This window comes from Mauremys mutica, chromosome 5 (assembly GCF_020497125.1).
Source record: "Mauremys mutica isolate MM-2020 ecotype Southern chromosome 5, ASM2049712v1, whole genome shotgun sequence".
NCBI classification, from domain to species: domain Eukaryota; kingdom Metazoa; phylum Chordata; order Testudines; family Geoemydidae; genus Mauremys; species Mauremys mutica.
In genome coordinates this window covers 15,614,547-15,635,836 of record NC_059076.1, presented here as the reverse complement: position 1 = coordinate 15,635,836, position 21,290 = coordinate 15,614,547, and the positions used below count along the sequence as shown (strand labels likewise).

Here is a 21,290-nt window from a genome sequence, read left to right as displayed (position 1 = left end):
ATCACTTGATGGTTACCTGTTATGTTCATTCCCTCTGGGGCACCTGGCCTTAGTCACTGTTAGAAGACAGGGTACACGGCTAGATGGACCTTTGGTCTGATGCAGTATGAGCATTCTTGTGTATCACTGCCCAGTTTCCAGACTCAGGTTGAGCTCAACTGCAGATTTGCAGCAGGTGGAAGTAACCCAGTTAGGGTTAAGTTGGCATTTCTCAAAATGATGGCCAAATGCAAGCTCCATGAGCAGAGGGTGCAAAACACAGTGGACCTGTTCTGGTGGCTCTATGCCATGCACACTCCGAACCTTCTTCTCTGGGTGCTCCATGGGGTTTGGTCTCCACAGTTCTGAAAGGGATGAATTAATGTTGAGACTATGGGGGTGGCTGCTCCTTATAGCAATGGCTCTCAACTTGTCACGACTACTGTACCTCTTTCAGGAGTCTGATTCATCCTGCATTCCCCAAGTTTCACCTCACTTAAACTATTTGCTTACAAAATCAGACATAAATATCCAAGGGTCACAGCCACACCGTTACTGACACATTGCTTATTTTCTCACTTTACCATATAATTATAAAATAAATCAATTGGCATATAAATATGGTGCTTACATTTCAGTAACACATCCAGAGCAGTATAAACAAGTGAGTGTGTGTATGAAATTTTAGTTTGGACTGATGTCACTAGTGCTTTTTATGTAGCCTGTTGTAAAACTGTGCAAATATCTAGATGAGTTGAAGTACCCCCTGGAAGACCTCTGCATACCCCTGGTTGAGAACAACTGCTGTATAGCATCATTTCTCCTACTGAACTCTTGGGCAAATCTGTTGAGTGCAGATGAGCTCCTTGAGTCAGTAAATAGAGGATCCATTCCTGGTATCAGGGTTCTGATGTGGTTCAGTGAAGCATTTGTTTTCAGACAGGCATATTGTTAGTAGTCAGAAATATTTTAGCTTTGAACTTTAGAAAACTGCAGTCTGAATATCCAAGAAACTTGCCCAGTGCTGCTGGATTCATAGGAACAAAAGGACTATCGTGAATTAGTAACAGATGGTTTCTAATACTGGTTTTTGAGAGAACATGATTAGAAATATTTCTGAGCAGTGGTGTAGTGGTAAAAAAGGGCTAAACACCTAAAATAACTTAATACTCTCCAAAAGAGAAGTGGGTAAACTCCATTTATCCTAAACTACGATACTGTTTCTGACTCTGCGCCTCCTCAACTGACCAAACTCAATGTATTCAGAGGATCTAAGATCATTTTTGTACTTTCCCCAATAGTAGTATTAAGTATTAAGTATTAAGCTATCCCTCCCCCTTAAGTAGCAATAAAATTCAGAGATACAAAGAGTGAACAAATAATATTTAGTCACAGCAATTCCAAGGCAGTAGCAACAGATGCTCTAAAAGAGTTTTAGTTAAGTATCATATTGGTGAGATGACCAAGTTTTGCAACAATAACTGCAGAAATAAGCCAGGCCACACTAACACGTTGTATCCAAACTTCGGTATAGATCCAAATTTAGTGGCTGGTCCTCTTACAAAGTGAGACAAATCAAAACCAGAGACTAGAACACCTCTGAACTTCAGAAAAAAGTCAAAAACCCAGATGCGATTGCTACAAGCATGGCTGGAATAGCCTCCATGGCCTTAGTATCCTGCTGCTGTTGTGGACCGAAACCTGGAAGATCCAGGTAATGCTAGGTCCTCTGCTTCTGCCTCCTTCCCTCCCACAGACGCTGTTTCATCAAACTCTAGCCTCCGCCTCCCCAGCCTACCCCTACATACCAACACACAAGGGGAATTGTACAGCTGTGCTGCATTAATGGTGCACAAACCCAACATGCCCCTGCTCCAACTTCTGCCACTCCTGCTTGAGAATCCGCTCCTGATCTGTAGAGCCCTGCCAATCTGTGGATATTCATTTTATATCCATGGATATCTGCATCCGCATATCCATGGACATGGGTGGCAAGTTTGTAGAAATTTTGGTGGTGCCCAGAACCCGCCCCCCAACTCCGCCCCCCCAAACTCCGCCCCCACCTCATAGACTCATAGACTTTAAGGTCAGAAGGGACCATAATCATCATCTAGTCTGACCTCCTGCACAATACAGGCCACAGAATCCCACCCATCCACTTCTATAACAAACCCCTAGCCTATGTCTGAGTTATCGAAGTCCCCAAATTGCGGTTTGAAGACCTCAAGCTGCAGAGAATCCTTCAGCAAGTGACCCGTGCCCCATGCTGCAGAGGAAGGCGAAAAACCTCCAGGGCCTCTGCCAATCTGCCCTGGAAGAAAATTCCTTCCCGACCCCAAATATGGCGATCAGTTAAACCCTGAGCAAGTGGGCAAGACTCACCAGCCAGCACCCAGGAAAGAATTCTCTGTAGTAACTCAGATCCCACCCCATCTAACATCCCATCACAGACCACTGGGCATACTTACCTGCTGATAATCAAAGATCAATTGCCAAATTAATTGCCAAAATTAGGCTATCCCATCATACCATCCCCTCCATAAATTTATCAAGCTTAGTCTTAAAGCCAGATATGTCTTTTGCCCCCACTACTCCCCTTGGAAGGCTGTTCCAGAACTTCACTCCTCTAATGGTTAGAAACCTTTGTCTAACCTTTGTCTAATTTCAAGTCTAAACTTCCTAGTGTCCAGTTTAGATCCATTTGTTCTTGTGTCCACATTGTTACTAAGCTAAAATAATTCCTCTCCCTCCCTAATATTAATCCCTCTGATATATTTATAAAGAGCAATCATATCTCCCCTCAGCCTTCTTTTGGTTAGGCTAAACAAGCCAAGCTCTTTCAGTCTCCTTTCATAAGACAGGTTTTCCATTTCTCGGATCATCCTAGTAGCCCATCTCTGAAGCTTTTCCAGTTTGAATTCATCCTTCTTAAAAATGGGAGACCAGAACTGCACACAGTATTCCAGATGAGGTCTCACCAGTGCCTTGTATAACGGTACTAACACCTCCTTATCTTTGCTGGAAATACCTCGCCTGATGCATCCTAAAACCGCATTAGCTTTTTTTACGGCCATATCACATTGGCGGCTCATAGTCATCCTGTGATCAACCAATACTCCGAAGTCCTTCTCCTCCTCTGTTACTTCCAACTGATGCGTCCCCAATTTATAACTAAAATTCTTGTTATTAAACCCTAAATGCATGACCTTGCACTTTTCACTATTAAATTTCATTCTATTACTATTCCTCCAGTTTACAGGGACATCCAGATCTTCCTGTATGATATCCCAGTCCTTCTCTGTGTTAGCAATACCTCCCAGCTTTGTGTCATCCGCAAACTTTATTAGCACATTCCCACTTTTTGTGCCAAGGTCAGTAATAAAAAGGTTAAATAAAATTGGTCCCAAAACTGATCCCTGAGGAACTCCACTAGTAACCTCCTTCCAGCCTGACAGTTCACCTTTCAGTATGACCCGTTGTAGTCTCCCCTTTAACCAGTTCCTTATCCACCTTTCAATTTTCATATTTATCCCCATCTTTTCCAATTTAACTAATAATTCCCCATGTGGAACCGTGTCAAATGCCTTACTGAAATCAAGGTAAATTAGATCCACTGCATTTCCTTTGACTAAAAAATCTGTTACTTTCTCAAAGAAGGAGATCAGGTTGGTTTGGCACGATCTACCTTTTGTGAAACCATGCTGTATTTTGTCCCAATTACCATTGACCTCAATGTCCTTAACTACCCTCTCGGCCGGGGTGGGGGACACGCAGGGGGTGTGTGGCAGGCGGGGGCTGGGACCTGCTCCAGGCAGGGACGCAGCGGGGGGGTGGGAGGGGGAGGCCCGCGGGGGCCGGGGCCCGATCCAGGCAGGGCCAGGGGAGAGACCCAGCTCCAAATATTGCTGGAGCAGGGCACCCGGCCCTGAATATTCCTGGAGCCCGGGCACCGCAGGTGTATATAACCTGCCGCCTATGTCCATGGACCATACTTGTGGATCAGATGCAGATACAAACTTTGTATCCAGGCAGGACTCTACTGATTTGTTGCCCTTGGGAGCAGGAATTGTTCTATAGTGTAGTATGCAGTATTTTTAGACTGCATTTATACTAAATATGTTTGAAGAGAAAAAATGGTTAGCTTTGTATTTTTTACCTTTTTTCTCTATGTGACAGAGCCTGAGCTGGTGTAAATTGGTGTAGCATCATTCAAATCAATGGAGATAACTGATTCCCACCAGCTGAGGGCCTGGCTTCAACACAGTTGACCTTAATGGATATGAATTGATCAAATCTAACTAGAGAGTGTGTCCTTTGATTCTTTTTTGGGAATTCTTTGTATTTAAGTCTGTGGCTGGCCTATTAAAAAAATAAATAAAAGTGCCCTATATGCATGACTGATGGGGAAAACTATTGGTGTTCTACCGCTTGAGTATTTCAGGCACTGTCACTGTGGTTGGTAAACCATAGGTTTCACCCATCTGGAAACACAAGAGCTATTACCATAAGCAGTTTCTATCTCTTTAAGCACCACCACTGTACATTACAGAAAAAGCCACATAGGATCAACCTTTCAGATGTATTAAAAAGGGAATTTGAAGCTAGTGCAGGGGTCAGCAAACTTTCAGAAGTGGTGTGCCGAGTCTTCATTGTTCACTATAATTTAAGGTTTTGCGTGCCAGTAATACATTTTAACATTTTTAGATGGTCTCTTTCTATGTCTATAATATATAACTAAACTATTGTAAAGTAAATAAGGTTTTTAAAAGGTTTAAGAAGCTTCATTTAACATTAAATTAAAATGCAGAGCCCCCTGGACTGGTGGCCAGGACCCAGGCAGTGTGAGTGCTACTGAAAATCAGCTCACGTGCCACCTTCGGCACATGTGCCATAGGTTGCCTACCCCTGAGCTAGTGAAACAATGCTCTGTTACCCAATGGATACACCTCATCTCAAGTTTCCTTCTAAGGGCCAGATTCAGCACCAGTATCACACTCTGCAAATAATCCCACTGAAATCAATGCAACAACCTGTGGGGTAAGATACTTTTCCGTGTGAGTAATGGTGACAGTATCTGGCCCTAAATGAACACACCTCCTGATTCACGTGAGGTAGATGAACCAAAACATCTTCACCTGCATAATGCTTGGGAGGCGGTGACAGGGTTTTGTTCTTAACTAATCAAATATTTAACCAAATGCTCACCTGCGTTACATTTCTTTAAGCAAATATTAAGTTTATGAATTTGAAATTTTTTTCCATGCAATACATTTCTCCTACTGCTTGATAGTAAGGGATTTATATAGTGTAGATGTTAGAGTGACTCAAATATTTGCAACTTGGCTTATTTCTTGGTCAAAGTAAATTATCACCGTTTTTAATGCAGCGTCTCAGGCATTCATCAGTTCTGAGATATAGCCATATAAATAAACTGGAGGCATGGTAAGCTGCTGTTCTTTTATCTGCTAAAAGGGTCTGGAATAGTTGAAGCGATTATACATTGCTGCAAAAAACTTTCTACATGGCACTTATGTTTAAAAGTCGGGTGACAGAGCGGAGGAGGGGGGCTGCTGAATGGAGCACTCTGGAATCTGATTAGACTGCTGTTTAAGTAAACCTAACAGAGTGCTTTGAAATTCCCAATTCATAATATTTATTTAATTTAAAAAACTGTTTTAATAAACAAGAGATTATTAAGTATCAGAGGAGGAGCCGTGTTAGTTTGCATCTGTAAAAGCAGCAAAGAGTCCTGTGGCACCTTATAGACTAACAGAGGTATTGGAGAATGAGCTTTCGTGGGTGAATACCCACTTTGTCGGATGCATGTGTTATTGAGATTATTAGTATTTTATGGTTTTACTTCCTCTTTCTGTTTTATCTCCCATTTCTTCCCCCGACCTCTGCCTACAAGCTCTGCTTGTTTTCCCTATATAAGGAAGCCCTGGACAGCGTAGCATGCAAGTTATTATATAGGGAATCAAGTAACATTTTCATCCATTAGCAATAACAATGAGATTTTTACTAGAGAGGTACAAATTGAAAAATTAGGATCTGAACATCTCTACACTTGAGGAAATTGAGATCTGGGATTTTTGGTTCAGACCCAACTCTGATGAGGGCTGGATTAACCCATAGGCTCATAAGGCGATAGCCTTAGGGCCTCCTATTTTTAGGCCCCTCTGGTCAGGCCAGGGCCTGGGGATGGGGAGGGAGCTGCTGGAGCGCTCCTGCCAGCAGGAAAGGCAAAGCAGGCCCCATGGCTTGGAAGGAGCTCAGCCGGCAGCCTGCTGCATCTCCCTGCGCTCCAGGAACACACTGCCAGGGATCCAGTTAACACTGGTGACCAGACACTAAAAATCCAGTTACCACAGAAACCCATGCCAGCCGTGGGGGTAGTTTGAGCAGGCACTGTCGTCCCCCACCCCCGCTCTCCTCATCCCTGATTTCTCCGGAGCTCTGCTTAGCTGTCAGGGAGGGAAGAAGCTCCCTCTGTCCCTCTCCTCAGCTGAGGCTGGCAGGGCACCAGGACACTGCCTCCTCGGTCCTAGTGCCATCACTGTCATCTTCTGGGTATGCTGGGTCCCATTTCTGGACAGCTGGTGAGTGCCGGGGGGTGGGGGAGCCGGGGGAAGAAGGAGGCAGGGGAAGAGGGAGTACCAGAGAGGCAAGGTGAGAAGCTTGCACAGAACCTGCACATACTCTGTCCAGCTCCAGCCAGAACGATTGCCTCTTCCATGTCTAAGGAACAAACTCCTGCACATTTGTAGGCAAAACAAAACCAAACCTCCCATTCTGGATACCAGTCCTTTAACTTTTACAGGCCTTCCATCGAGGGGCTTCAGGTTTATGATGCCCTGTGTTCAATACTGCATTGCACTCTACTCAAAATTAAAGACATCTGAATTCTTCTTTGATGTATTTTTCTGTACTTGGATGCACAGGCAACCAAGTTCTTTCCTTATGCTCAGCCTAGTTCCACAGGCCAATGCAGCTTTGTACTTTTAAGGGGTTGCAAAAGCACTGGAGGAAGCTCAGCACACAATGTGGTAGGTTTCTCCCTCAAGGATTTTAAATCCACTTCTTAGCAGGCTAGGATAGGAAGACTGGCTGAATAAGCTAAAGGCCGGTTATGCTGGTTCTCTAGCCGTTCAATCCATCATACAAGTACCTCACATTTGATTTCTTTTGAGTTTCATTCCAAAAGCTTAAAAGCTGAATAAACCTGAAGTTAGTCCTCATTCTTCTGCCCCCCAACTCAAACTAAGTTCTTTCCTAAGTGGAAAATGTTGGGTAAGCACGGAATGTGTGTGATTCGAGAAGAGAATGAGATCACAGCCAATTCCCGCTGACAGTTACACCTGTGTAGTCTTATTGACTTCAGGGAGAGCAGACTTTTGCACAAGAATAAATTTTTGTCCCATCTGCTTTTTCACACCTGGTATAAGCAGAATCTCTGAGCATTTTAAGGAAGGAAAAAAAAGAAAAAAACCCACAAGGTCTGCTTGATTTACACATGTAAACAAAACAGGAAGCGCTCCCTCAGGGGCGGCTCTAGGATTTCGGCCGCCCCAAGCAGGGCGGCGCGCCGCGGGGGGTGCTCTAGCAGTCGCCGGTCCCGCGGCTCCGGTGGACCTCCCGCAGGTGTGCCTGCGGATGCTCCACCGGAGCCGCGGTCCCAGCGGACCCTCTGCAGGCATGCCTGCGGGAGGTCCGCCGGAGCCGCCTGCCGCCCTCCCGCTGGGACGCCGCCCCAAGCGCGCACTTGGGTCTGGAGCCGGCCCTGCGCTCCCTTCATTCTACACCAGCCTTTTAAACAAACCCCAGGCCTGATGTAACAAGGGTATCACTACAGCAGCCTTGGCTGGATTGTTCTTTTGAAAGATACTTAATGGTTCTTTTAAGATGCTGGCTTTCAAGGAAGTCTTTTTGTTCAGTGGGACAGAGAACACAACAGGGAATAGCTCTCTTTTGTAAACTCCTAGTCATTCAAAAGCTGAAAGGCTTTAGATTAAGTTTGTTTAATGTTTTTACAGTGATTTTTGAAAAGCTAATCTAGTACAGAAGTGCTAAATATTCTGACTGGGCAACCATCTAAAGATCTGTGTCCCTTCTAGCTGTTACCTTTTTCTTACAGAAAGCTTAAAACAAACAGATGCAAACCTTAGGGGGCTGGTGCACACAGAACTCGTGCTTAAGAAACCTCATGTCAGAGCTGCTGATCACACATTCTAGAATAGACAATACAATGCCGCCCAATGTAATTTTCCCACTACTACTTCCTCTACTGCAGTGGAGATTACACCAGAGTAGTTTTCTTTTACATAATAAAAAGTTCGCTGCCTCCCAGATTGCAGTCAGAGCGAGATAGGGTATATGGTATAGAGTCCAAGCTTGGGGAAAAACACCTGCAGGGCTTGGCTTTGCACTGTGCCATGTGGAGAGCTGAAGGTAGAAGCACCAGGTTGAAAGAGGAGCAGGATGGAGGATGTTGCAGTGTTCGTCCTCATTCAGACGAGCACTCCACTACCTAAGAGAAGGACAGTGTAGCATCATTCGTGCTACCTCTTACTCGGAAGTATCTGTTTGGAGAATTGAGTGTCGTGAGACTAGAATAAACTTGTTAATTCTACAGAAATAAAAATATGTAAATGTGTGTAGAAAAAATGTTTGATGACTTCATAATTTTGTTTGCAATATGTCATTCACATTTAGGCTCTACCCTCCCATTAGCCGTAGGCCCCTCATAACCTTAATCCGGCCCTGACTCGGATATTTGAAATTGGATTAGTTCAGCTCTTCAGCTTCCTGAACCTTGCTTTGATAGTAGTCACTGCTGCACTTATGTGGAAATCTGGTAATTCTTTTAGATACATGGGCTAGGTCTCCAAAAGAACCTCTCTCTCTCTCTCCCTCCCACTCTCTTTTTTTAAGTGGCTAGATGGACTTGACCTCGCTCCAGATGTCAGTCATTTGTCCTGCAGGCAGATATAGCCAAGGTGCTTGACTCTTGTTATCTTGCTAAAGATAAAATGCTCTGCATTGCAATGTTGGAAATCCAATGTTTTCTCCCTCTAACAATAATCCCCGAAATAGTCTGGCAAAACCAAGTAACTGGCCTGAGTCACAAAACCAATTTGTAAAGCATTAGGTTCTCTCCAGTTACTTTTTTGTTGGCTTTTTAAAGAGCCCAGTAGCTCAATAAGAGGAAACTGATTCAGATCTCACCTACACTGATATCAATCAGGAGTGTACCTCCACTGAGTCAGATGCACTCAAGGCGAGATTTACAGGGGTATTGAGGCTTCTAATGGGATTTTCACATACACCTAAGCAGGTTAGGTGCCTAATTCTGTTGGTTTCAAGGAGAGTTAGGCATTTAGCCTGATTCGGCGCTGTTGAAAATCCAACTAGGCACCTACCTTCATCTTTAGGCTCCTAGACACATTTGTGCTGCGCCTCTCCCCGGGGATGTAGGCATCTGGGTGCTTTTGAAAATTCTGTTAGGCACCTAACGCTTAGTTGCCCTGAGTGCTGCTGTGTAGGGAGAGTGGAAAAGTCGGCTTCACTCACTTTTACGTCATCACACCCCCCACTCCCAATCTGGAAGCAGCTCTGAACTAAGCTGGTGTCCTGCCGCAAGCACAAGCAGCCTAAAATTCACAGGCAGTGGCAGAAACCCTCCCAAGAGCTGCTAGGAGGCTTTACATGGGCCGCTTAGCAATTCCCCAGCGATGGAATGATCTTGCTGGGAAGCCAGGCTTTCAGGGCAGGTGCACACCGCTGGAGTGGCACACAGCTGCCCCAGCACAGGAGAAGATGAAGGCCACAAACTGGTGTAGGAATCAGATTCACTGTGACACGCTTGCCCTTAGTTCTGCTATTCTTTCCATCATGGAAATTCGTTCAATTAAGCACTGTGGTTCAGATCACTATTATGGTTGTGTATGGGGTTGTCAGGGAGGGGTAGTACCTCTGATAGGGGAGCAGTCGTACTCCTAGGAGTAGCTCATCCACTTTGGTCCCCACTTGACACCCAGCTCTCACCTGTGGCTCCAAGTAGCTGTCAGCATGCGACAGCGGCCACACCCCGGAAACCGTCTCGACTAGTGGGCTAAACCAGGTGAGGGTAGCCGATGAGTCTAAGACCCTCGGTGAGTTAGGGCCTGTCTACCCATTGCATGCGAAGGCTGGATCCGGCTGACTGAGGAAACCTGGTTCAATGGTCAGGAAGGCGGTGACAGCAAGCGTTGTGGAACGCTCAAGAGCACGACAAGACACATAGGCGTCCTGGTCATCCACTGCGCCCTGCCCTATCTCCAGCAGTCTCGACTCTTGTCCTGCCCTGGATACAGATAGGAACTGGGAAGAGAGATGTTGCGCAACTCTCCCTCACTTTAATCCAATTCACGCGCAAGTCTCGACATCATATCATATCACATCACATCAAGTCCTGTGGCGATGGGCGAGCGACGAAGCAGCAGGTGTGGATACACTGGGAGCTGTAGCCGCGGACCTACACACAGGCGGCTCAGGTATAATGGTCGTTCCTCACTGACCGAAGCAGCGGTGGAGCTCGGCATCTTCTTGAGCGACTGAGCAGCCCTATTCAGGATTGCACTTCTCACCTCCGTAGAACGAGGAGGGGGCTAGAAAAGGTGCCCTAAACATTGCCTGCTTCACTTTACCCTGGCCAGCATACCGCGGCTGGCGGGGATCCCATAAAAGCGGTCGAACAAAAACAAAACTTAGAGTGACACCGATCACCATTGGCACATGGAATGTGCGCACGCTACTGGATAACATCACGGCAGACAGACCAGAGAGAAGAACAGCACTTGTCGCCAGAGAGCTCGCACGCTACAACATTGACATTGCAGCTCTTAGCGAAACTCGCCTTGCTAATGAAGGACAGCTGTCCGAGTCAGGTGGAGGCTATACATTCTTCTGGAGTGGCTGCAGCGGCGATGAGCGTCGCGAATCTGGAGTTGGCTTCTCCATCAAGAATCATCTTGTTCGGAAACTTGCCAGTCCCCCCAAGGGTGTGAATGATCGTCTCATGACAATGCAGCTTCCGCTTCAAAATGGAAAACAAGCTACTTTGATCAGTGCATATGCTCCCACAATGACCAACCCAGAGGATGTGAAGGATAAATTCTATGAAGAACTAGATGCTCTGCTATCATCAGTTCACCGCACAGAAAGCTGATCCTGCTTGGCGATGTTAATGCAAGAGTTGGATGGCCATGCCTCAGCTTGGGAAGGAGTCATCGGGAAAAATGGAGTGGGAAAGTGTAACAGCAATGGTCTGTTACTGCTGGAAACTTGTGCAGCACATGACCTTCTGATCACCAATACGGTCTTCCGCCTCCCTACCCGTAACAGGACTTCGTGGATGCATCCCCGTTCCAAGCACTGGCATCTGATTGACTATGTCATCATCAGGAGAAGGGACAGACAAGATGTCAGGGTTACAAAAGCTATGTGCGGCGCTGACTGCTGGACGGATCACAGGCTCATAGTATCTAAAATGAAGCTCCGTATCATGCCGAAGAGACGACCACAAGGCTGTAAGGCTCTCAAAAGGATCAACGTGTCGAAGCTGAAAAACAGCCGCATCACTGAAAATCTAGCAGAAGACCTAGAGAACGAGCTTGCTGATCTTCGTATTGAGAATGACGCTGAGAGAGACTGGGAGCGATTCCGCAACACTGTCCATACAGCTGCATCGAAGGTATTGGGGCCCTCCACACGCAGGCGGCAAGACTGGTTTGATGAAAATGATGCAGAAATCCAGGCCTTACTTGCTGAGAAGCACCGCCTGCATCACGCATATCAGAACAATCTATCCTCAGCGGCAAAGAAGACTACCTTTATCAACGCTCGCAGAACAGTACAGAACCGACTGCGCAAAATGCGGGACTTGTGGCTGAGCACCAAAGCAGATGAAATACAGGCATACGCGGACAGGAACGACTATAAGCAGTTCTATGAAGCCCTCAACACGCTCTATGGTCCACAGGCTTCTGGGAGCTTTCCCCTCCTGAACTCTGATGGCACTGTGCTCCTTACAGAGAAGACGCAGATTCTCCAGAGATGGGCTGAACATTTTGAAGCAGTTCTCAACTGCCCCTCAGTCATCAATGAGGCCATCGACAAGATGCCCCAGGTTGCAGTCAATGACTCCATGGATGCTTCACCAGAAGAGGACGAAGTGAAGAAAGCCATCAACCAGCTGTCAACTGGCAAATCCCCAGGGTCAGATGCCATATCAGCAGAGGTGTACAAAGTCGGTGGACCAGTGCTGCTACGGAAACTCACTGAGCTGTTTCAGTCCTTCTGGAAGCAGGGATCCATTCCACAGGAATTTAGAGACGCGTCCATTGTGCACCTCTATAAGAGGAAGAGCAATCGCCAGGTATGCGACAATCACCGTGGAATCTCGCTGCTTTCTATAGTGGGGAAAGTTCTTGCACGGGTTTTGTTGAACCGACTGATCACTCACCTGGAGCAGGGCTTACTGCCAGAATCACAGTGCGGCTTCCGCAAGGGGCGTGGGACTATTGACATGATCTTCGCTGCGCGTCAGCTACAGGAGAAATGTCAAGAGCAGAACCGTGAACTCTACACAACTTTTGTGGACCTCATGAAAGCGTTCGACTCTGTCAGTCGCCAGGGCCTGTGGAGGATCATGTCGAAATTCGGCTGTCCAGACCGATTCATACAAATGGTACGTCAATTTCATCACGGTATGATGGCTCGTGTCCTGGATAACGGTGAAACATCTGAGGCCTTCCCAGTCACCAATGGCGTCAAGCAAGGGTGTGTTTTAGCACCCACTTTGTTTAGCATGATATTCTCTGCCACTCTGACTGATGCCTTTCAACACTGCACTGAAGGAGTAGGCCTGAAGTACAGAACCGATGGGAAACTATTCAATCTGAGGCGACTGCGTGCCATCACCAAGGTGAAGGAAACTGTACTTTGAGACTTTCTCTTTGCCGATGATTGTGCTCTGAATGCTAGTACAGAGCCAGAAATGCAAGCCAGTATGGACAAGTTTTCATCTGCATGCAACAGCTTCGGCCTCACCATTAACATCAAGAAGACTGAGGTCATGCACCAGCCAGCTCCCCACACTCTGTACTCAGAACCGTCCATCACTGTAAATGGACAGAGACTTCAGGCAGTGGACCACTTCACGTACCTGGGCAGTACCCTTTCTCGAGCAGTGTCAATCGATGAAGAAGTAAAGTGCAGAATTGCTAAAGCCAGCTCTGCATTTGGCCGATTGCGCTCCAACGTCTGGGAACGTCGAGGGATCAGCCTACCAATGAGGCTGAAGGTCTACCGAGCAGTGGTGCTTCCAACTCTGCTGCACGCCTGCGAGACGTGGACTGTCTATCGGAGTCATGCACGAAGGCTCAATCACTTCCACACTTCCTGTCTGCGAAAGCTTCTAAAAATCAGATGGCAGGACAGAGTGCCCGATACTGAAGTCCTTATCAGAGCCAGTCTGCCATCAGTTCACACACTGCTGATGAGAGCCCAGACCAGATGGGCTGGACATGTCGTGAGAATGTCAGACGAGCACATTCCTAAACAGCTCATTTACGGAGAACTCGCCCAGGGAAAGCGCTCCCATGGAGGACAAAAGAAGCGGTTCAAGGACACGCTGAAGACCTCTCTGAAGTCCTTTGAGATTAACACTGCCACATGGGAAACCCTCGCACTGAACCGTCCAGCATGGCGCAGCCTCATTCACACAGGCAGTAATACCTCTGAGGCGAGGCGCACTGCTGAGGCTGAAAGAAAGCGTGAGCTGCGCAAGTCCAGAGCTGCCCGCACATCATCGACAGTGCCATCACATGTCTGCCCAACGTGTGACAGGACGTTCCATGCCCGAATCAGACTGATCAGTCATCTTCGGACGCACAGAGTCCGGTCATCGAAAGAATGAGTTGTTGAGGTCTTCATCGACAATGATGGACGAACATCATGGTTCACCAGCCACATTCCGAGAGGAAAAAGTAGCTATTTTCTAAGTTATGCTTTATAAACTTCAGCTCCCGGTACACTACATGCAAAAAATAGTTGACATTTCTTGGCCCTTGATCGGGACAGAATATACAATTGAGATAAAATAAGAGCTGATCTACCATTCTTTGCTAAATGAACCCCCGTAAAGGGACAGCTGTGACTCCTAATTGTTCATTGTAAGCAATAAGAAAGACAGACAGAACTATGGTAATTCCTTAAGTAAATACTACAAAGGGATATAACAAACAGAGAACTGATACGTATTGCAATCTAAATGCGTCCTGACTAACAGCTGACACATACTGGCATAAAATAAACCAGAAAAAGGTATCATCCAAAAGGCAGCTGTTCAATGTACAGATCCCTATCAGTTAGAAGTGTTTGGTTGTACCTACTTACCTCAGTTATCCTACAGGTGGGATTACTTGTGCTCCTGGGAATATGTCATAAGAGTGGATCTTGTGAGCTTGTTTGGCATTGGGAATAAATGTCAGATTAAGGCCAGGTCTACACTAGAAACTAAAGTCCCTTAGGGGAATGAATTTTTTACAACATTTCTAAACTGGCAAAAGCCCTAAAGAAACTACAACATCTTCTCAAGAAAGTCCCTAAAGAAACACAACAAATCTACACTGACACACCCCTGGAGCCCTGACCAGGGGTATTCTATCTGCTACCCCAAACCGTAGATGCCCTATCATCTCAGGCATTGGCACCCTGACAGCAGGATTATCTGGCTATGTAGACGCTCTCCTCAGGCCCTACGCTACCAGCACTCCCAGCTATGTTCGAGACACCACTGACTTCCTGAGGAAACTACAATCCATCGGCGATCTTTCAGAAAACACCATCCTGGCCACTATGGATGTGGAAGCCCTCTACACCAACATCCCACACAAAGATTGACTACAAGCCATCAGGAATAGCATCCTCGATACCATCACGGCAAACCTGGAGGCTGAACTTTGAGACTTTGTCCCCAAATGTGAAATGGTTGTGGGTGAGGACAATGTATACCTTCAAATCAGCAGCACTGCTATGGGTACCTGCATAGTCCCACAGTATGACACCATTTTGACTTAGAACAACGCTTCCTTAGCTCTTGTCCCCTTACACCCCTACTCTACTTGTGCTACATTGATGACATCTTCATCTGAACCCATGGAAAGGAGGCCCTTGATGAATTCCACCAAGATTTCAACAATTTCCACCCCACCATCAACCTCAGCCTGGACCAGTCCACACAAGAGGTCCACTTCCTAGACACTACAGTGCTAATAAGCGATGGTCACATAAACACCACCCTATACCGGAAACCTACTGACCGCTATACTTACCTACATGCCTCCAGCTTTCATCCAGATCACATCACATGATCCACTGTCTACAGCCAACCTCTAAGATACAACCGCATTTGCTTTGATCCATCAGACAGAGACAGACACCTACAGGATCTCTATCAAGCGTTCTTAAAAGTAAAATACCCACCTGGTGAAGTGAAGAAACAGGTTGACAGAGCCAGAAGGGTACCCAGAAGTCACCTACTACAGGACAGGCCCAATAAAGAAAGTTACAGAACGCCACTAGCCGTCACCTACAGCTCCCAACTAAAACCTCTCCAGCGCATCATTAAGGATCTACAACCTATCCTGAAGGACAATCCCTCACTCTCACAGACCTTGGGGGACAGGCCAATCCTCGCTTACAGACAGCCCCCCAACCTGAAGCAAATACTCACCGGCAACTACACACCACTCAACAAAAACACCAACCTAGGAACAAAACCCTGCAACAAACCCCGGTGCCAACTCTGTCCACATATCTATTCAAGGGACACCATCATAGGACCTAACCACATGAGCCACGCCACCAGGGTTCGTTCACCTGCACATCTACCAATGTGATATATGCCATCATGTGCCAGCAATGCCCCTCTGCCATATACATTGGCCAAACCAGACAGTCTCTATGCAAAAGAATAAATGGACACAGATCTGACATCAGGAATCACAATGTTCCAAACCAGTAGGAGAACATTTCAGTCTCCCTGGTCACTCACTAACAGACCTAAAAGTGGCAGTTCTTCAACAACAAAAAAACTTCACAAACAGACTCCAACGTGAAACTGCAGAACTGGAATTAATTTGCAAACTGGACACCATCAGATTAGGCCTGAATAAAGACTGGGAGTGGTTGGGTCATTACAAAACCTAAACCTAATTTCCCCAATACTAATTTCCCCCTACTGTTAGTCACACATTATTGCCAACTGTCTGAAATGGGCCACACATTACCACTTCCAAAGTTATTTTTCCTCCCTTGGAATTCTGCTGTCAATTGAATTGTCTCATTAGACTGAGCTCACACTTGGTAAAGCAACTCACATCTTTTCATGTATTTATACCTGTTCCTGTATTTTCCACTCCATGCATCTGATGAAGTGGGGTCTAGCCCACGAAAGCTTATGCCCAAATACATTTGTTAGTCTCTAAGGTGCCACAAGGACTCCTCGTTGTTTTTGCTGATACAGATGAACACGGCTACCACTCTGAAAAGTGTAGGTTCAGTTGTCCTGGCAAACAAATCCTCATGTCAGCATAGCTAATTTTGTTCAGGGAACCAGTATAAGCTACACTGACAACAGCCCTCTTTTGCCGGTGCATCTACACTAGACTTGTTTGGCAGTGTAGCATTGCCAGTTCAGCTATACTGGCAAATCTTTTCGAGGGCAGCGTAGGTCTAAGCTTGCACGCCTGAGCATACTCCGTCAGAGTACTAGCAGTGAGATGATAAAAATGGAGGGAACCCAGGGGTGGTGTGGCCCTGTAGAAAACCTTGCCGCAGGCCATGCGGAGTCAGCCAGGGGCAGATGCTTTCCACTTGCCCACTACTGTCTCAGTCTCTCCATTACAACTCACACTCCTCAGAACTTGGCCCCAGGGTGGCCGGGAACAAGTCTGTCCATCTGATAACTGTCCACCATACCAGTAACTTTTAGACAAAGTTTACAAAAAAAAGAGTCATAGGATTTTGCTTTTGACCAAGCCCTGAACATACCTTTCTATGCATGAGGAGATCCAATAGACATTGAGGACACTACAGAGCACTATTGTGTTAGAGGAAAACTCCTGGTTAGGGTGTGGAGGGAAAAAAAATGCCAGAGAATAAGACTAAGACTATATCCTACAAACAGAGGGTCAAAACTCCTGGCCCCATTGAAGTCGATTTGGAGTTTTGACCTTGATTTCAATGGGGCCAGGATTTCAGGTGTTCAAAATCAATGTACGGAGAAAAGTAGGAGCTAACTCTACTAACCCTCCCAGAATATCCAATTAAAGAAATGCTCAGGGAAACTCAAGAGTTGAATGTCTTCTTAACCTGCCACATGATAAGACAAAAAGAATATAAAGGGATAGTCATATTAATAATAAAAAAATAATAATGAGTTATAGAAACCCACCAGTTACACTGATCTAACTACGCGGCGATGTTGTACATCTTTTATATTTAATCCATTCACAAGGAGCGTGATTGGAAGGATAACGAACTAAGTTCAGGGCCCTCTAGGAAGGGGTTTTACGCCATTTTGCAATAGCATCTTGCACATTTTTGGAATTTCCTCTGACACAATCTAAACACAGTGCTGCCTCGCATTCCCCAGGACGGTATATAAGAGGGCTGGTTCCACAGCTCAGACATCAGAAACCTCCCGAGACAAGAAGAGAGCTCACTGCTCCTTCCTAGCAAGCAGAGCCAGGAGAATCCAAGAGGGAAGCTTGTCTCACCTCTCATCATGAACAGCAAGTTGGTTGCTGCTGTCTTGGCTCTTTTCCTAACCTATGCAGCGGTGTCAGAAGGTAAGAAAATCCTTCCTCGGGCTCACAGGACTTTGCTTAATTATGCGCATATTATCCCTGGAGAGACATTTTCATTTTAGGCTTATTTTAAAAAAGTTGAGGTCGTGTTAAAACTTTTTCAAACAAACAATCTTCATTTGACGGTAGAGTGACCAGATGTCCTGATTTTATAGGGACAGTCCCGATTTTTGGGTCTTTTTCTTATATAAGCTCCTATTTTCCTCCACCCCCGTCCCAATTTTTCACATTTGCTGTCTGGTCACCCTATTTGAGAGAGCTGTAAATCAGCAGCTCTTCAGAGCAGCGACTGACACCTGGTGGAAAATTTTGAGAAACAGTCTCTTTGCTATAGAAAGTTATGCTTCTGCCTCATTCTCACTATCTGCTTTTCCCCTGGTTCTAAAGGCAGGCTAAAGGCGGGCTCGTCTGATTACAATGTTCACCTGCGCCTCTTGCTTGTCTCAAACACCAGAGGGTTTAACTTGGAGTGGGGAATAAGCAATAGGAGCACAGAACAAGATCACAGATAGTCCTCAAAACTGAAGAAAAGCAAGGAGCCAGTTCTTAGCCTCAGTTACATGATTTTAAATCTAGGCTCATCATCATTGTAACTAGATCAGAATCTGGCCAAGCAAGAGCAGGTTTAAAAAAGAAAAACTGGTGACTTAGAATTGTCTTTAAAAACAAATCCAAACATTATTTTGCAGCAGCATCAACTGCTCTCCATACCTTTTCATAATTAGCTTTTAGAGGTGAGGACCAAGGTAACCTTTTAGCCAAGACCCTTGTGGAAAAAAACAAATAGAGAGCAAGCATGTCTGATCAAGCAACAAGCAAAACCAAGCCCTCTGCTTCACATGTATAGATGGCGAGATACTCAGCTAACCTGACACAACTCTTGTTTTTTTCCAGGGATGAGTCTGGCAAGGATGGGGAATGAGCTCCGATGCCAGTGCATCGACTTGCATTCCAAGTTCATCCCTCCCAGGAACATTCGGGATGTGAAGCTGACCCCGAGCGGACCTCACTGCCAGAACACTGAAATCATGTAAGTAGCTTTGCAAAATGCTACCTGCTGCTAAACTAGGAGGAGACTGCTTTGCCTTGTACTGGTCCAGGAGTTTTCAAAGGGGTGGGAAACACTAGCAGGCCCACACCACCCAGGGAGACTCCCTAAGAGTGATTTTTAGTCTTTCTAAAGATGTAATTTTAGGTATTGCACTTTGCTTTTCATAGTGTCCAGGATCTCTATTGTGGAAATACAAATGCCCATGGGGAATAATGGGCATTATCTATAGAGTGCTAGAACCTGCATTAGAAGGACAGGAAAAATTATTAATACCCAATACAACCTTTCAACCCAATTCCTACAGTCCTTCTGCAGGCAAAACTCCCACTGAAAATTCTCCACTGAGTACATAAGTGGTTTCCCCGACAGAGGAATGCAGGATTCAGCCCTTTATGTAAAAAGCAATACCAATGCAGGCAAAGACATTTTATATATATACACGTCCAGAGAGAGAGAGAGAAATACCAGGCAATATTAAAAAAAAAAAAACTTGAATGTATATATATATATATATATATATATATATATATATATATATATATATATAGGGGGAGGGAGATGATTTTTTTTTTTTGCACACCTGGAACATTTTTAAGCAAATAAATGTAGGGCCAGCTCCTCAGCTAGTGTAAAATGGTGTAGCTGTCTAGTGAAGTCAATGGAATTATATCAATTGACACCAGCCGTGCCTGTAGTTTAAGAGGTTGAAAGATACCCTGATGAGAGTCCACAGAGTCCCCCAAGTCAATAGATGCCTGACCTTTGTTTTCCTTCTTTGCAGCGCTACTCTCAAGGACGGCAGAGAAGTGTGCTTGGATCCCACTGCTCAATGGGTGAAGATCATCATTAAAGCAATTTTGGACAAGTGAGTCATTCATTCTCAGAAGGATTTCATGAAAAAAATTATTTTCAAAGAATAGCTAGGTGGTTCCTTAGCACAAACTGCGTAAGAGTGACCTCTTCTCAGGGCATAGTAATCTTCCCCAAACTTGTCTCTCTCAATCCAGTAAATAAATAATCACCATATCCTACCTTGAAGGTGGCCTAGTGGTTAGATTATGGAACTAGGTTCTTCTTGTTCCCTGCTCTGCCCCAGACTTCCTGTGTGAGCTTGGGGAAGTCACTGATAATGGCCACATATACTGGGCAGCTGCAACTCCTTCTGGAGACAATTGGACTCACAGGTGCTCAGTGCTTCTGAAACACCAGGGTGTCGTCCCCACCACTTGATTTTCCTTTGGTGTGAACCAAAAGTAACTATGTCCAATTAATGAAGTTTCACTGATATGGTTGAGAGCAGGCTCAGAGCCCCAAGAGTTCTCAGGTTCTAACTAGTGAGAATTGTTCCATGAGCAGGTTTCTAAGCTGTTCCTTTTCTCCCCCTCTTTACAGAGCTCAAGCCAATGCTGAGGCAAAACGCTAAGAGAAACCAAAGAAGAAAAATCTCTGATGTTCTCCTCCAGTTTCCCCTTGAAGGAAACATCTCTGTGAAAATGCCAGTCCATCTGCAAGCAGCCCACCTCCTTCTGTTAACATGTTTTCAGGCAGATTCCAGCTAGCAGTACCTATTTTCTATTTATGTATTTATTTATTGAGGTGCTTCATTTTAGGAGTGTTTTTAAAAAAAAAGGCTCAGTTGTGCATGGGATATGCCACTTTCTGCAGCTGAAAGCACTGGATGGGGAAAAGTGATTTGTTGAGGGAAATGACCCTTTGGAAACCACTGAAGCTGAACAGGGTTGTATGAGTGCAATGCACTTGCAGCACAGCTGTATTTATTGTAAGCCTGACTCTTTCCCTGTTAGAGCAGCAAACTGGCAACAGTTACCCCTCCCCTGCACGGGTATGTTGCATCAACAGCACTGTGAGTCAGAGCCAGCCTGAGGCTGGCTACTGCCTGGGGTTCTGTGGCTTTCCGAAATGAAGCAGCCAAAGTGCTGTTATTTGGGGAGCATTATGTATTGTGCTATAGCACATCAATGTTTTTCTCTCTCACTCTCTATTTAAAAAGGTAATATTTGAGTAGAAAAAACAAACTATTTATTTAAGTGATTTTTGATTCATCTGGATTCTAATATGTTAATTCCTTATGAAGATAGAATATTTAACATTCCTGCTGTTGTGTGTGTTAGGATTTTGTTATGTTAATTATTTTATTTATTTTATTCAATGAATGGAAAAAATGTTGAGGCTCATGTTGCAATTTTTTTATTCCTGTGCACTTTGGAATTCAATCATTTTTACATTAAACTATATGCTTAAAAAAAGATGTGTTCTGTTTCATAGTTGTTGGCACTTGGCTTGATCTTTGTCATCAGAAAAGGTCATGGTATAAAAATATCAAGGTT

At 45.3% G+C, this 21,290-nt stretch overlaps 1 protein-coding gene across 1 annotated transcript; it reads left to right on the top strand.

Moving 5' to 3' along the window:
- The first annotated feature begins 17,794 nt into the window (after positions 1-17,794).
- Positions 17,795-20,487, top strand: LOC123371477 (interleukin-8-like). The gene is made up of 4 exons (XM_045019150.1): positions 17,795-17,873; positions 18,786-18,921; positions 19,724-19,807; positions 20,335-20,487. The coding sequence occupies exons 1-4, from the start codon at positions 17,810-17,812 to the stop codon at positions 20,363-20,365; spliced, it is 315 nt and encodes a 104-aa protein (XP_044875085.1). The 5' UTR covers positions 17,795-17,809; the 3' UTR covers positions 20,366-20,487.
- The last annotated feature ends 803 nt before the right edge of the window (positions 20,488-21,290 follow it).